The following is a 14,589-nucleotide window of genomic DNA, read 5'->3' on the forward strand; positions in this document are numbered from 1 at the left end:
CATTGGCGTCATCATCACAGTTGCCAGTATTGTTGGATACAAGTCGTCAGACCACGATGCCGCTCTTCAAGTCACTAGATATATGGAAATATGTAAACTTGACGCTACTTCCTCCCCTCCCGCCATCATCGTCATCACCCCCGCTGCCGCCGTCATCGTCCCCGCTGCCGCCGTCATCGTCCCCGCTGCCGCCGTCATCGTCCCCGCTGCCGCCGTCATCGTCCCCGCTGCCGCCGTCATCGTCCCCGCTGCCGCCGTCATCGTCCCCGCTGCCGCCGTCATCGTCCCCGCTGCCGCCGTCATCGTCCCCGCTGCCGCCGTCATCGTCCCCGCTGCCGCCGTCATCGTCCCCGCTGCCGCCGTCATCGTCCCCGCTGCCGCCGTCATCGTCCCCGCTGCCGCCGTCATCGTCCCCGCTGCCGCCGTCATCGTCCCCGCTGCCGCCGTCATCGTCCCCGCTGCCGCCGTCATCGTCCCCGCTGCCGCCGTCATCGTCCCCGCTGCCGCCGTCATCGTCCCCGCTGCCGCCGTCATCGTCCCCGCTGCCGCCGTCATCGTCCCCGCTGCCGCCGTCATCGTCCCCGCTGCCGCCGTCATCGTCCCCGCTGCCGCCGTCATCGTCCCCGCTGCCGCCGTCATCGTCCCCGCTGCCGCCGTCATCGTCCCCGCTGCCGCCGTCATCGTCCCCGCTGCCGCCGTCATCGTCCCCGCTGCCGCCGTCATCGTCCCCGCTGCCGCCGTCATCGTCCCCGCTGCCGCCGTCATCGTCCCCGCTGCCGCCGTCATCGTCCCCGCTGCCGCCGTCATCGTCCCCGCTGCCGCCGCCATCATCATCCTCACCACGACCACATCCAGGACCAAGAAAGAAGAGGAATAAGCAAAAGAAGAGGACAGGACCAAGAAAATGTCCTCCTCCCACATCCTCCCGACCGCTCCCCCATACCACCGAGGGTTTAAATCCCGTTTCCGATGACCTTTTCTGTCCGGTGTCGGGCTGCCCAGGACCATCATCTTCAGCAACAGATGAGTGGATAGAATGTTCTGCATGTCTTTTGTGGTATCACACCTCTTGTCTTCTTTTGCAGGCCATTCCTGAAGATGACTGGTTCTGCGCAAACTGTCCCCAAATACATACACAAATAGGCCCCCAAGTAAACTCAAACACACCGTCGCCTGCAAATCAGTCTACTCTAGGCACACATAGTCAAATTACACAGTCAAGCCCCTGTACAAATCCACGTGCATCACAACCAATTTCTACATTAAGTACACCACTTTCAAATTTTATATCTAGCAAGGCAACATGTACATCTCTCACATTAGAGTGGCTAAATAACAATATAGTCCCAGGAGGTATAATTGAGAAAAATCTGTTACATGAAGCGTATAGACAGGACTCGTTAGGCATTTTCAAACCCTTAAACGATGCAGAAATTGGGAAATTGATAAAAAATTCATTTTCAAACATTAGGACCAAAAGACTTAGGACAGAATTTCATGGCGCTTCGAAATATCATTACGTAGGGATCCAGTTAAAATCAGAACAAGTTCCAGAAACTGTTTTTGATTTCAAATCTATTATTTCCTCTCTTAGGCAAAATTGTCCAACTCTCAAACAATGCCCCAAGGCCTGTAGAATTCCGGTAGCACAATCAATCAAGTCAGCCATAGATAAATGCATAACTGAAAACACACCAGAGGCATGGCACCTTCTTTTGACTTTTCCATATGTAACATTACAATGTGATTCAAGGGCAAATATAAAGAATGGTCAAAGTCTTAACAACAAAATTAGAAATAATTTATCTATTTTTGAATCCTTAGATAAAAATACTTATCAGGACTATCTCATTTCACTTTCATCCAAAAATTCAGTCTTTGATAAGTCAGGTAGCAAAATCAACGACATAGGGCCAAAAGTCATATCTAAAGTTTCCGAAGGAAATATTCGTGGCGCGATACGGCTTTTAACATCAGATGATGTTGTCGCTCCCAATTCTTCAGCGACTTTGGACACACTTGTAGAAAAGCACCCACAACAATCTTTAGACAATTTTACTGTTTTAGATGAGCCTAACATTCCACCATTTACTACGACAACAGAGCAGGTTATCTCAGCAATATTCTCATTTCCTAGTGGTTCAGCAGGGGGTTTAGATGCATTACGACCACAAATTCTGAAAGATCTAGTTTCACAACATACTGGTGACGTAGGAACTCAATTGTTAGAATCTCTTACAAAATTTTGCAATTTTATGTTAGCAGGAAAAGTTCCTTTAGATATTTGTCCTTTCATTTACGGTGCAAGTCTTACGGCCCTTAAAAAGAAATCAGGTGGTATTAGACCTATAGCGGTAGGTTGCACTTATCGTAGAATAGTTTCAAAGATTTGTGTGAAGGTCATGAATCATGTCTTTCAGGATTATTTTAGTCCAGTCCAAGTAGGTTTCAACGTAAAAAATGGTGCTGAAGCAGGAGCACACGCTGCCCGTAGATTCTTTTCCTTTCCACATCAATCACCTACAGCCTTCCTTAAAATCGATTTTAAGAATGCATTTAATATGGTAGATAGAGGGAAATTGCTTTCATCCGTTCACGAACTTGTACCAACTTTGTATCCTTATATTAATCAGTGCTATAGATTCTCATCCAGTCTTGTGTGGAATTCTCCTTTAATTGATTCATGTAGAGGTGTTCAACAAGGAGATCCGTTAGGTCCACCACTTTTCTGTTTAACCTTGCATCCAGTCATTTCAAATTTAGGGTCAGAATTTAATATGTGGTACTTAGATGATGGTACATTAGGTGGCAATCCTACTACAGTGTTAGACGATTTTCAACATATTATCTCATGTGCAAATGAAGTAGGTTTAGAATTGAACTTTGATAAATGTGAGGTTTCAGTTTTAGGTCCACAAACTAACACGCAATGTATACTAGAATCTTTCCAATCAGTTGCACCAGGTATTTCATGTATGACTCAGGAAAATGCTGAACTTTTAGGTGCACCTTTGACTCTTGAATCTATTGAACATGTTTTCCGCAAAAAGATTCACGCTTTTACTAACATGGCTGGTCGATTGCATTCCATTCCAAGCCATATTGCGTATTATCTCTTGAAACATTCACTAGCTATTCCACGATTAGTTTATCTACTAAGGGCAGCCCCTATTTTTAAATCTCCACATTTGCTAGAGGAGTTTGATTCATTGCTCCATAATGCCTTAGAACAAATTACAAATTGCCAAATTAATCCTTTGTCTTTAGAAAAAATTGCATTACCAATTAAATTAGGTGGTTTAGGAATTAGACAATCTAAAACATTAGCAACTCCATGTTTCCTTGCATCTTCATTTGCCACCACTGACTTGGTTTCTTTAATTTTGCCCTCGTATGTCACTGCTTTGTCCGATTCACTTGTGACCGAGGCGCAGGACTTGTGGAAGTCAATTAGTTGTGAAGAACTACCTCGCAGTACAATTACTTCTTTTCAATCATCCTGGGAAAGTCCAATTTTCAATTACGTATCTTCACGTATCCTGGAATCATCCACCACCCCAATAAATACTGCTAGGATTTTGGCATCAAGGTCAAAAGAATCAGGTGCATGGTTGCAAGCTTTACCATCGAGGAATTTAGGCACACTTTTAGACGATAATTCCTTCAGGATTGCAATAGGTTTGAGGTTAGGGTTAAATTTATGTTTCCCTCATAAATGTGTTTGCGGCGCACAAGTAGATGAACTAGGCTTACATGGTCTTTCATGTAAAAAAAGTGCTGGCAGGCACTCTAGACATACGCAAGCCAATGACATTATAAAGAGAGCCTTAATTTCTGCAGACATACCAAGCATTAGGGAACCATTAGGGTGTTGTACGACAGATGGAAAAAGACCGGATGGTCTAACACTAATACCTTACAAACAGGGACGCTCACTAATATGGGACTTTACATGTACAGACACTTTTGCCCCCTCTTATCTCTCTCACACACTTAGACATGCTGGCACAGCAGCAAAACTAGCCGAGACCAAAAAACACAAACTGTACTCTGAACTTAAAACAAACTATATCTTTGTTCCGGTGGCTATCGAGACATCAGGAGTATGGGGGACGGAAGGGTTGAAGTTCATCCAAGATGTTGGGAGGAGGATGAAGGATGTCACTGGACCAATGTCGACAACTTTTCTCATTCAACGGATTAGTTTGGCAGTTCAACGCGGGAATGCGCAATCAATCATGGGAGCTGTCCCCAGTCAACGAGGATTAGAAGAATTATTTTATATTTTAAATCATAGGTCGTTTTATTTACAAAAATCATGTAAGGGGCCGAATGGTGATCTCGGACGCCTATCCGGATCAAGTAAAGGTTTTCCCAACCCACCAACATCGGGTTTTTCCTCTACTCCCCAAGCCAACTAAGTGTATTTCATAGTTTATCAATGTTTATGTTAATAATAAATAATACCCTCTAAAGAGAAAAAAAAAAAAAAAAAAACGTTACCTAGATACTAAATGTCAAGCAATCGTGATGCATAACTGTACAAACATGTGAATAAATAGACGATATATTTCGGCATATTTTATATCCCCTAAACACGAAAATTTATGTAAAATTAGCGGAGTTTCACGAGCAATAATGGAATCACCAGATAGCAATTGGCCCAGGACGAACAACGCCATTTTCAAGTTTGGGGTAACAACAGGTACTTATTTCAAAATTATAATTAAAGTACGCAAAAGTCTCATCGCCCGTTACTTGCAGTAATAATAATTGTGATCATCGGAGTCTACTACTTTGTCAAGTACTTATTCGGCTACATGGGTTCGAAAGGTTACGCAGTCTCGATGTCATTTTTAAACGACGAGCAATCTCTTCAAGTCGGGGAGACTATTTCCATAAAACTTATGGTGCTTACAAATAATTACTTAAATATTGTCCAGTATTCACCAGTGGCCGCGGAAGCGTGGGGACAGAGGAACAATAATGTCCCCACGGTCATTCGATGTCCCCATCATCTCCCCATCTTATATAAACCCCGGCCTCCTATATCTTACAATGCTAATGTCCCTACCGCTTCCTCGGCCACTGATTTCATATGAAATTATTACCCATTTCCTTCCTTTCAGTTTAAAAAAATCAAAGAAAATCAGCAACCCGTGCCTTGTACGGAGGCAGAACTTGCCCTCATAAACGACAACTTGGTCACAACGTTTCAATACTCCAGTCCCCAATTTGAAGAAACCAAAATGAAAAAGGTCGCCGTTTTGACAACGTTTACTCAACCAAAGAACGCCTTAATGTTGAGATTTTCTCTAAGATATTCTGGACGGTACGAGATGTCCTGTTTATACTGGCGTTTCAACTTTGTGGGGTCCCCACTCCAATTCGAAGTCCACCCGGCATCAATTTCTCTGAGAAATATTACGTTTCAAATTCAAAATCCGGAAACCATTCCCGTAACGGTGGACCAATGGTTTCTCGTCACCATTCTGCCGCACGATCGGTACGGTAACGTTTGTCAGATTGAGGACGACCTGGTGGAAAAGTTTGGCATTTTTGTAAAAGAGGTGCGAATATTTTTTGTAGGAACGTACTTTTTAAATTATTTAATCAGCAGAGGATGGATATGTATATATTTATTTTCAAGTTTTTCATTTTATGACGGCTGACGGTCAAACTTTGTGGGTGTGACTTACAATGGAGGTCTCCCAACGTATGCTCACAGATTTGGACCAAATTAGCGTCAATCGATCACAAATATAATTAGTATGAAATTTGCAAATGAAACTATCTGCCAATGCGCAGGTTTGGCGGAGATATTTGCAGTCAAAGCAGAGAAAATGAGCAGGAAATTTGGAAAATGAAAAATATGCCAGCCTTTTGGTGCGTTTTCTCCTCTTTTTATGCAAATATCTCCGCCAAACCTGCGCATTGGCAGATAGTTCCATTTGCAAATTTCATACTAATTATATTTGTGATCGATTTACACTAATTTCGTCCAAATCTGTGAGCATACGTTGGGAGACCTCCATTGTTAGCTCATATAAATCACAAAAAACTTCAAAATATCTTTTCATATGTTACATATTTCTAGATTTCCAGGCAAAAAAATATTTATAAATATTTCAACTATTATTTTAAAAATACGTAAATCTTATACACATTTTTTTCAAAAATACATTACTATATTTTGTAAATTTCAACAATAGGATACGATTTTTTTGCCCAAAGAAATAGGTTCACAAAAATCCAGAGCATTAAATTCAAGAATGGAAATTTTGTGAAAAATCGTATTTTATGTTGTTTTCGAGCATACATATTTCGTAAATATTTTGGCGTTTTTTCATAAATATCGAAAACATTTCACTAATTGTTTGCAAATACATATCCGCCCTCTGTTAACTAGCTATTTATTTAAGTAAGTGCGAATTACTTATCTCACAATCATTACAGCAAGAGAATAACGCATTAACTGACGGTCCCGACCTCGAATGGGTATTTGAACGTCACGGAAGTGACTTCATTCTAAAAATGAAGACCAAAAAGTGCAACATTTACAAGTGTTCTTTGACCTTTATGAACACCCCGATTTCGCACCACCCCCACTACTTGTCCTTCATGGTGATATCGATGAACAGTCGCGAGGAAGAGATTTTCCGGACCGGATTCAACAATTATTTTAGTTCGGTCCCAGGATCGACGAAAGCCACGTTGCTCTTCGTGGGGATGGAGAGGAGTCAGGACGCCAAGGAAGTTTATATCAGCGTGTCGCACAAATATGTCGCCATTTCCAGCTCCCTTTTAGGAATCGTCTACTACCCATTCATGTCCTTTTATATTAACAGAACAACAAAGGTACGTGGGTAATTTCGACTAAAGATAATTTAAACACGTATGCAGATTTAAACTCGGATAGTGTTTCGTTTTTTGCGGATTTGCTACATTTTTTGCACTGTAAAGGAAGAAACGCAAGAAATGCGAGGTGCAAGAAACTGGGAGAAAGTGCGAGAAATATGCGCCATCTAGCCACGCGCAGTATAAAGTACAGCGGCGAGGCGTTGTTTCTTGTGCCTTGCATTTTGTGCAGGTCAAAATAGCGTCAAAAACCCACTTTGTTGCCGTTATTTTTTGCAAGTGGTTACTTGCACTCGAAATAATGAAGATGGATATCTTTTATTAATGTACAATTAATTCCTGATCAGGTCAGCCTGGTCGGACCACACGAGTTGGACGACATTGACGACAGCGACGCCAATGTTTCTCTAAAAATATCCGACGGAATACAAGATTCTGTCACGGTAGGAGTCAGTTTTTCACAGGCACGACTCTTTCTCGCGTCCTTCGGACATTTCAAGGGGCATAAATGTAATAATATAACATCCATAAATTCAGTCAAAATCAGCACATTTTTATCCATTTCTGCGCTCTGGGAATTTATTTTAAAATTCTGAACGATAGTCAGTAAGCTGATTAATATATAGAATGGCGTTGAGGTTTTTTAAGCAAGCTTCGAATGAGTTCCAATTTTTCTGAAAACTTCTTAAACTTGAGATCTCTTCCTTCAAAAAGTGTCAAAAATCTGGAGTGTACATTTTAAAAATTGGCAACAACCTGCTCTACAAATTAGTCGTCCAGAATTTTATAATAAATTCCCAGAAATTGATTAAAACGATTAAATGATTAAAACAAAAAATGATTAAAACAGAAACAGACAGAAAATGATTAAAACGTGCTGGTTTTGACGATTTTTGATGAGTCCTTAATAAATAAGTAGTTTTTAAATTTTAACCTCTTTTTAACCCTAGTAAAAAATTCAACTTTCCTTAACAAGAAAACTATTCTAAAATCTGAACTGGGAGGATACCTGCCAAAATGTCTTTGCCAACCACACTTCCTGGCCTTGGATAAAGATGACATTGTGGGCTCGGTATAAGAAATATCTTTTAAATTAACATTTTTACTCCGTGTTTACAAAAAATAAAAATACATGAATTTTTCTAGTCTATTAAAAAATCTCCTCCAGTGCCATCCACGTGGTGGAAACCGTTTAATATTGGGATAATAGTGGACACATCTGTTACCACCACTGCCGCCCCCACTACGACGGGGATGCGATCAATGCTTGCCTCCTCGCCAATCTGGTTATTTAATTCGTCCCCAAAAACGAAACCGCTTTCGACCGTCAAATGGCTCACTGACCTGATGGAATCCTTCTTCCGGGTTAAATGTGAAGACTGCGATAAGCTATTTATGAGGCACCCAGGGTCACTGCGACTCCACCCAAACTTGGCGACTTACAGGAGCAAGCTCTTGACCTTGGAGACGATGGAGTTTGCTGGATCCATTCTGGGGAAATGCATAAGTGACTCGATCAATTATGGAATTTGTCTCAATTTGACGCATGTACGGTTTACAAAGTCATTTTTAGCTGCGTTGATTGGGCTTCCGGTTACGTATCAGGTACATATTTAGACATACACATAAATCTGTATCGACACTACTTAACTGCGAATGTAGTTTAACGTAGGACTCGATTTATAACTCATCGCAAAACTCGTTAAAATCAACATAATTTTAATCGTTTCTCGACTCTGGGAATTTATTTTTAAAATTCTGCCCGACAAATTTGTAGAGCAAGTCGTTACCAATTTAAAAAAAAATATACCCTCCAGATTTTGACACTTTTTGAAGGAGGAGATCTCAAGTTTAAGAAGCCTTCAGAAAAATTGGAACACGTCGAAACAGGCTGAAAAAAACCGACGCCATTCTATTAATCAACTCACTGAACTGACTACAAATTTGTCAGAATTTTAAAATAAATTCCCGGAGCTGAGGAATGAGGAATGGCAACTGGTTAAAAATGTGCTGATTTTGACGATTTTGGTGATGCGTCATTGAGTCCCACGTTATGTTTCCCTTTATTCACAGCAATTTGAATCGGACCATCCTGAATTCTACGAGAAACATATTAAACCTGTTTTGAATAATATGAACCAAGATCTTGGGTTGAATTTTGAAACTCCAAAATGCTCGGAATACAAGAAAAATTCAATTTCGGAGGTACTACGACTAATGAATCGCAATTCGCAAGTATCGAATAATATGCAAACGTATTTTTTTCTTATAGAAAATTGCATTGATTACGAACGGAAACAACATTCCAGTCGTTCAACAGAACAAGATCCAGTATTTAAACCTACTCGCGTTGCACATCCTTAAAAACAGACATCTCCAAGAAATAGAAGCCTTTCGGAATGGACTCTACAAAGTCATCCCGCAAGGTTTGGTTGCTGATTTTGACATCGATGAACTCGAGGTTGGAGTGGAGTGGACTTTATAAATCTGATAAAATAACATACACCGATAACAGTGGCCGCGGAAGCCGTAGGGACATGTGGGGACATTAACATTGTAGGATAGGGGAGGGAAGGGTTTGTATAACATGGGGAGATGATGCGGGCATCGAATAACCGTGGGGACATTGCCCCTCTGTCCACATCCTTCCGCGGTCACTGTTCGTTCGGCTTTATCATCACTATGGAGCATATACATACAGTGACCGCGGAAGCCGTGGGGACACGTGAGTACATAAGAATTGTAGGATAGAGGAGGGAGGGGTTTATATAAGATGTGGAGATGATAGGGACATCGAATAACCGTGGGGACACTATCGTCCCTCTGTCCTTATGCTTCCGCGGCCACTGCTGGACAACAATAATGACTAACTTCCCACCTATCATTTCCAACTAGATGTTGATATGCGGGGGTGGATCCGTATTCAACGTACAAGATCTTAAAAATAATCACCGCGTCGTCGGAGATTTACTGGACCACGCCGGTCTATCCGACACAGATCTTCCCCGGTACAATTTTTCAGAAACTGAGCAACGCAAAATTCTCCGCTGGTTTTGGATAACCGTGTCCAACCTGAGTTACGACGAGCAAACGCGACTTTTAAGTCTCGTCACGGGAAGTAAAGCTCTGCCCACGTGCGGTTTTCGACATCTGAGCCCACTCTTCACGATTTCCTTGACGGGAGGGTACGACCAGGCGCCCAAGTTCCATCCGACCCTGCACCTCGTGACCATCGGGAATCATTCCTCGTACTCCAAATTTGAGAAGAATATCATCGAATCGCTGTACGATGAGGATGAAATGGGAATAAATCAAGCCGACGAAAGAAACAGGACGCGAAGAACAAGTTCAGATTCGAGTATGGAGACAGAAGCGCAAAATGAGGCTGACGGCATGCCATTGTCCCAGAGAATCGTTAGGTCCTGTGCCATTGTTTGAAATGACATTGTGAAATTAGTATTGAAAGTGTAATAATAATCATAATATTAACTATGTCATGTCATGTGACCGACCATTTATGTCAGAGAAAGCCATTAAATACATACAACAATGAGTAAATGACCTCTACTCGTCAAAAATGTGACACGGGTTTAAAAAATCTTAAAAATATGTCAGTTTCGACATGGTGGTTTTCTACTTTTGTGTTATTTTTCTTCCAACTAATTTCAGAGGTATGTACGTACATTAATACGATTTTTACGACTCATTCTAAAATAATTGGGCAAAATGCTATGTCAAAATGGAGGATTTTGAGCTCTGCTCTTTCCAGGGTTTGGATTCCCAGGGGTGTTACACCCACAAAAAGACGAGAATCTGCATGGAGAATACAACAGTGTTACGAAAATACAGGTTTTATGAAAAAAGATAATTTTTTATCGCTGTCAAAGTGCATGGTTTTCACGATTTTTTGAAATAAAGTGTTTTGACAGCAGATAAAAAGTTAAGTTTTTTCATAAAACCTGTATTTTTCGTAAGACTGTTATCTTCTCCATGCAGATTCTCGTCTTTTTGTGGGTGTAACACCCCCAGAATTCCAAACTCTGGGAACAACGGAGCTAAAAAATACTATATTTTGACCAAGTATTTTGTCCACTCTTGAAAAGTACCATGAACAAACTAACGTTTATTCTACTTCTTTCTACGTAGTCTGACCTTATCGTGCAGCGTCACGTGCTTGTAAAAAAATGTGTAAAATCCAAGCCAATCCCATGCGCAAAGATTTGCGGAATTTCAACCACATATCAAACCTGTGACAATGAGGAAGGATTTTGTAAATGTCCTCAAACGTGCAAAGCCGTTTCAGACGATGGTGTAGCAAGTTCCCAAATTTGCAGAGAGTGTAAAAGACCCCGAGGAGAAAATGGGATTATTTGCAACGTCGCAAATTGCAAATACCCTGACCCATCCAGGGTGGAAATATTAGTGTGTTCTGATGGGCGTGACAGATACTGTGCCTGTTTTCCTACGAGACGACGCACTCCCAAGACTAAATACTCAATTAATTCAGTTTATTCCAAACATAACTTTAAAATTTGAATGTAGTTATGTGTGTGTATGGACTTTAATGGATAATTAGCAAACCTAAGTTTTTAAATTTCCGCAAATTTCACCATCCCTTGATTTGGGCCAGAATTTCCGGAACCGACCTTGAAATCAATTTGAAAACGTTCTTAAAATACGTAACGGAGCGGAGGGGGAGGGAGGGCTGTTGCGTTACTGGCCAACTTGCGCCACATGTTGAAAAGGGGGCATAACCCGTTACGAGGAGGGGAGGGAGAGGTAAAAAAATCGTCAATTTAGCAAATTTCCAACTTTACGATTTTTCTCTCCGGAAATTTTAGAAATAGGGAAAGTTATGGAAATTTTAAAAACGCAGGTTTGCTAACTACCTAATAGTTTGAAACAATTGGGATGCGAATCTGGATAATTTTTCTTCCCCAAGTATTACTAGTCTTAAGTCAACAGGTAACCGATTTATTTTGGCAAGCTCTCCATTTTTATACTACTTATCAATTAACTATAGTCATCATATTAAAACGACGAGATTCTGGTAGCTGTGAACATAAAACTCCCAACGAATTCCGACACTCCTTTGATAACTTGCAAGGATGATTTGTACTCGTGCGTGAAAAGTTGTGGGGTTCGTGGTCTGTCGCTAAAAGCTTGCCATGGTCCAACCGGAATCTGCAACTGTCCAGAAAATATTCATCCTGGGAAGAATTGCAGAACGCCACGATTCAAACAAGACAGAGAAACTTGCAATTCAACCCTTTGTCACGTGGAGGACGGGACAAGTTCACATTCAGATAATGCAACAAAGCACCGAAACCCGAAACAAATCGTGGCTCTAGTTTGCACCGACTTAATCCGCGTATCAAAATATTGTACATGTTTTAATTACGAGTAATAAAACGTGTTTAGTGAATTTATATTGTCGCATAAATATTTTATCCCTTTGTATTAAAATTAAACTACAAATGTGAAAGTAGAAAAAAGTGCGGAGGAAATAAATGTTATTTTTCTTAAAACTATGAATTTTTCGAGTGTCGCTTCCAAAACTTTTTTACATCATCGTGGCCATTCTTTGTGACGACAACGGTCCGCTTTTGATCATTCATATGGACTAAAACTCCTATGTCTTGCGCATAATCGCGAACAACTTCATAATCCCGCTGAGATAGGAATTGATTATATAAAACACTATCCACAAATGTTAGACGGTTGCGTTCCATCTCCCATAAACGAATTTGGTCAACCACTGTGGGCGGAAGTGGATTGTTTGGAGTTGTGGAGCTATATTTAATAATTATAAATTACAATTATAAAGTTTGCACAATCATAAATTAAATTAATACAGGGTTTGGCTCACGTTTTAATCATTTCCGGATGGACATGCATTTTCAAAAATGAGATTATTTGATCTGCAGATATTCCATTTCTAAGAGCTTGACGTATAGAATCTCTCGAAACATTCCCGACGACCAGGTTGGGGAAGTGGTATAGAAAATCGGTAAACATTCTAACTAACGCTAATTGCAGATCTGAAACATTTAAAGGATACTTATAACTATTTGAATTTAAAATGCAAGGTAAATTATGCAGAGTAACTGAACTCACCCGAGTCGGTATACGCATATAATCTGAAATTTGTTTCAAGGACAATGAAGCCCGTTTTATGCTTATCCGTATCCAAATGAATCTTCCGACTAGGTGATGATAAGTTGACTGCTAATCTGGTTGGATAAAACCTTCCAGCTTTACGCTGTAAGAAAATACACAATAATGTATAAGTCGTTATCAATAATTCGCAAGATGAATCACTTGTTGCGCTATTTGTGCTTACGGATCTTTGATATATTAGTCCAAATTCGCGTAGGTGTTGTACAAAATTGAGCATAGGTTCACTCATCCCTTCCGAACTGTAATCTTTTCCTAACGTTCCAAACGATAACGAAAAGAGAAAGTTGAGACACTCTGCAAGGTTGAGGTTACGTGTTCGAACAGTCTCCAGATATTTGCATACAAAGTACCAAACTTGTGATGCAGTGTCTAAAAGAAGGAATTGGAAACCTTCATTGGTAATTGTTGGATAGCTATTGGCATCTTGTTCCCTGCAAACACGCAAATTGGGAATTGAATTAATACTATTAACAAAGTTTAAAACTTATTGTCTTATGTACATACATTAGTCCAGCATGTGTGAGGGTGGTTATCGTATCTCGAGACACGCTGTCAGCCTTTTGTGGTTTTTCTACTAAATAATGAAGCATAACTTCCCATCTCTCGAGCGCATAGGCGTCCAAGTCTTTGATGGATCTAGCTTTAGGATCCGAGGAATCCATATTATGGGTATTTGTCCAAGGCTGACCACTGCAAGAAATAAGCCGTATACAGCATAGATTGCATAATATTTAATGGCTACATTTGCATTTGTTCGCTTACCCTCCTAATAATGCAACTTTTAAATTGTGGCGAAATAAATGATGCAGAATCCATCCTGGAAGACCACCAGGCATTGAAGCCTCATTCCATACTCGTATTCTATTCAGTGCTTCGACGGCTTGTGTGTGTTCTCTGTAGAGATTCAAAACTTGCATAAAAACACATCTTAACTCCAGTTCTGTAATTATATTATCTTACTTCACATTAGCCTGCGACACCCATGACGCCACGACTGCTTGTGGAACGGCTTGTTCCACATACAATATTCTGAGGACGTAGTGTTGCGCTAACTTTGGTAGTTCTCTATAAACACACAATAATTATGTAGATTTACGTTCATTCAACGTCCGGTTTAGTGGTTTCATGACTTTACCTAAAAATTGCAAGACAAGGAGATGGGAATCCAAATAATTCTTCTATCACATCGGCTGGCAGCGTTCTAAGATAGTCGAGCAGTGTTTTACACTCTTTAAAATGTTCCAAAACCCCCATGTTTCACAAATTTTGCAAATATTAGGATAGGAACGATTCGTTAAAAATCCCTGTCATCCGTACAATAGTTGTATTTGACAAATTAGAGATCTACTATAACTTGGCATGAATGTGGTGCTAATTAATTATGAAATTGCAGATAAACAATTAACTTTAATTAACTTTAATTAAGAAAAATGTTAAATATTGGACTTTATACTTTTAACTTTTCTCTGACCGGATTCTTCACAAAACTGACATTTCCCGGACTCCGATTTGCGGGAGGAGCAAACCAAACTTTTCAAGTGCCACATAATC

General features: G+C 40.6%; 2 protein-coding genes across 2 annotated transcripts; one reads left to right on the plus strand and one right to left on the minus strand.

The window, feature by feature from the left end:
* The first annotated feature begins 4,615 nt into the window (after nt 1–4,615).
* Nucleotides 4,616–10,516, plus strand: LOC118437704 (apoptosis-resistant E3 ubiquitin protein ligase 1-like). Its single transcript, XM_035856997.1, has 10 exons — nt 4,616–4,705; nt 4,765–4,910; nt 5,130–5,570; nt 6,457–6,858; nt 7,206–7,368; nt 7,809–7,930; nt 8,005–8,463; nt 8,932–9,063; nt 9,131–9,319; nt 9,754–10,516. Exons 1-10 carry the CDS (start codon nt 4,639–4,641, stop codon nt 10,294–10,296), a joined length of 2,664 nt encoding a protein of 887 aa, XP_035712890.1. The 5' UTR covers nt 4,616–4,638; the 3' UTR covers nt 10,297–10,516.
* Nucleotides 10,517–11,806: 1,290 nt separating this feature from the next.
* On the minus strand, nt 11,807–14,499 carry LOC110856157 (general transcription factor IIH subunit 4). Its single transcript, XM_022104612.2, has 8 exons — nt 14,174–14,499; nt 13,999–14,103; nt 13,801–13,932; nt 13,543–13,728; nt 13,202–13,469; nt 12,976–13,120; nt 12,728–12,899; nt 11,807–12,651 (listed from the first exon to the last, which is right to left on the minus strand). The coding sequence occupies exons 1-8, from the start codon at nt 14,290–14,292 to the stop codon at nt 12,387–12,389; spliced, it is 1,392 nt and encodes a 463-aa protein (XP_021960304.1). The 5' UTR covers nt 14,293–14,499; the 3' UTR covers nt 11,807–12,386.
* Between the last annotated feature and the right edge of the window lie 90 nt (nt 14,500–14,589).

Source organism: Folsomia candida, unplaced genomic scaffold (genome assembly GCF_002217175.1).
Source record: "Folsomia candida strain VU population unplaced genomic scaffold, ASM221717v1 Fcan01_Sc015, whole genome shotgun sequence".
Taxonomy (NCBI): domain Eukaryota; kingdom Metazoa; phylum Arthropoda; class Collembola; order Entomobryomorpha; family Isotomidae; genus Folsomia; species Folsomia candida.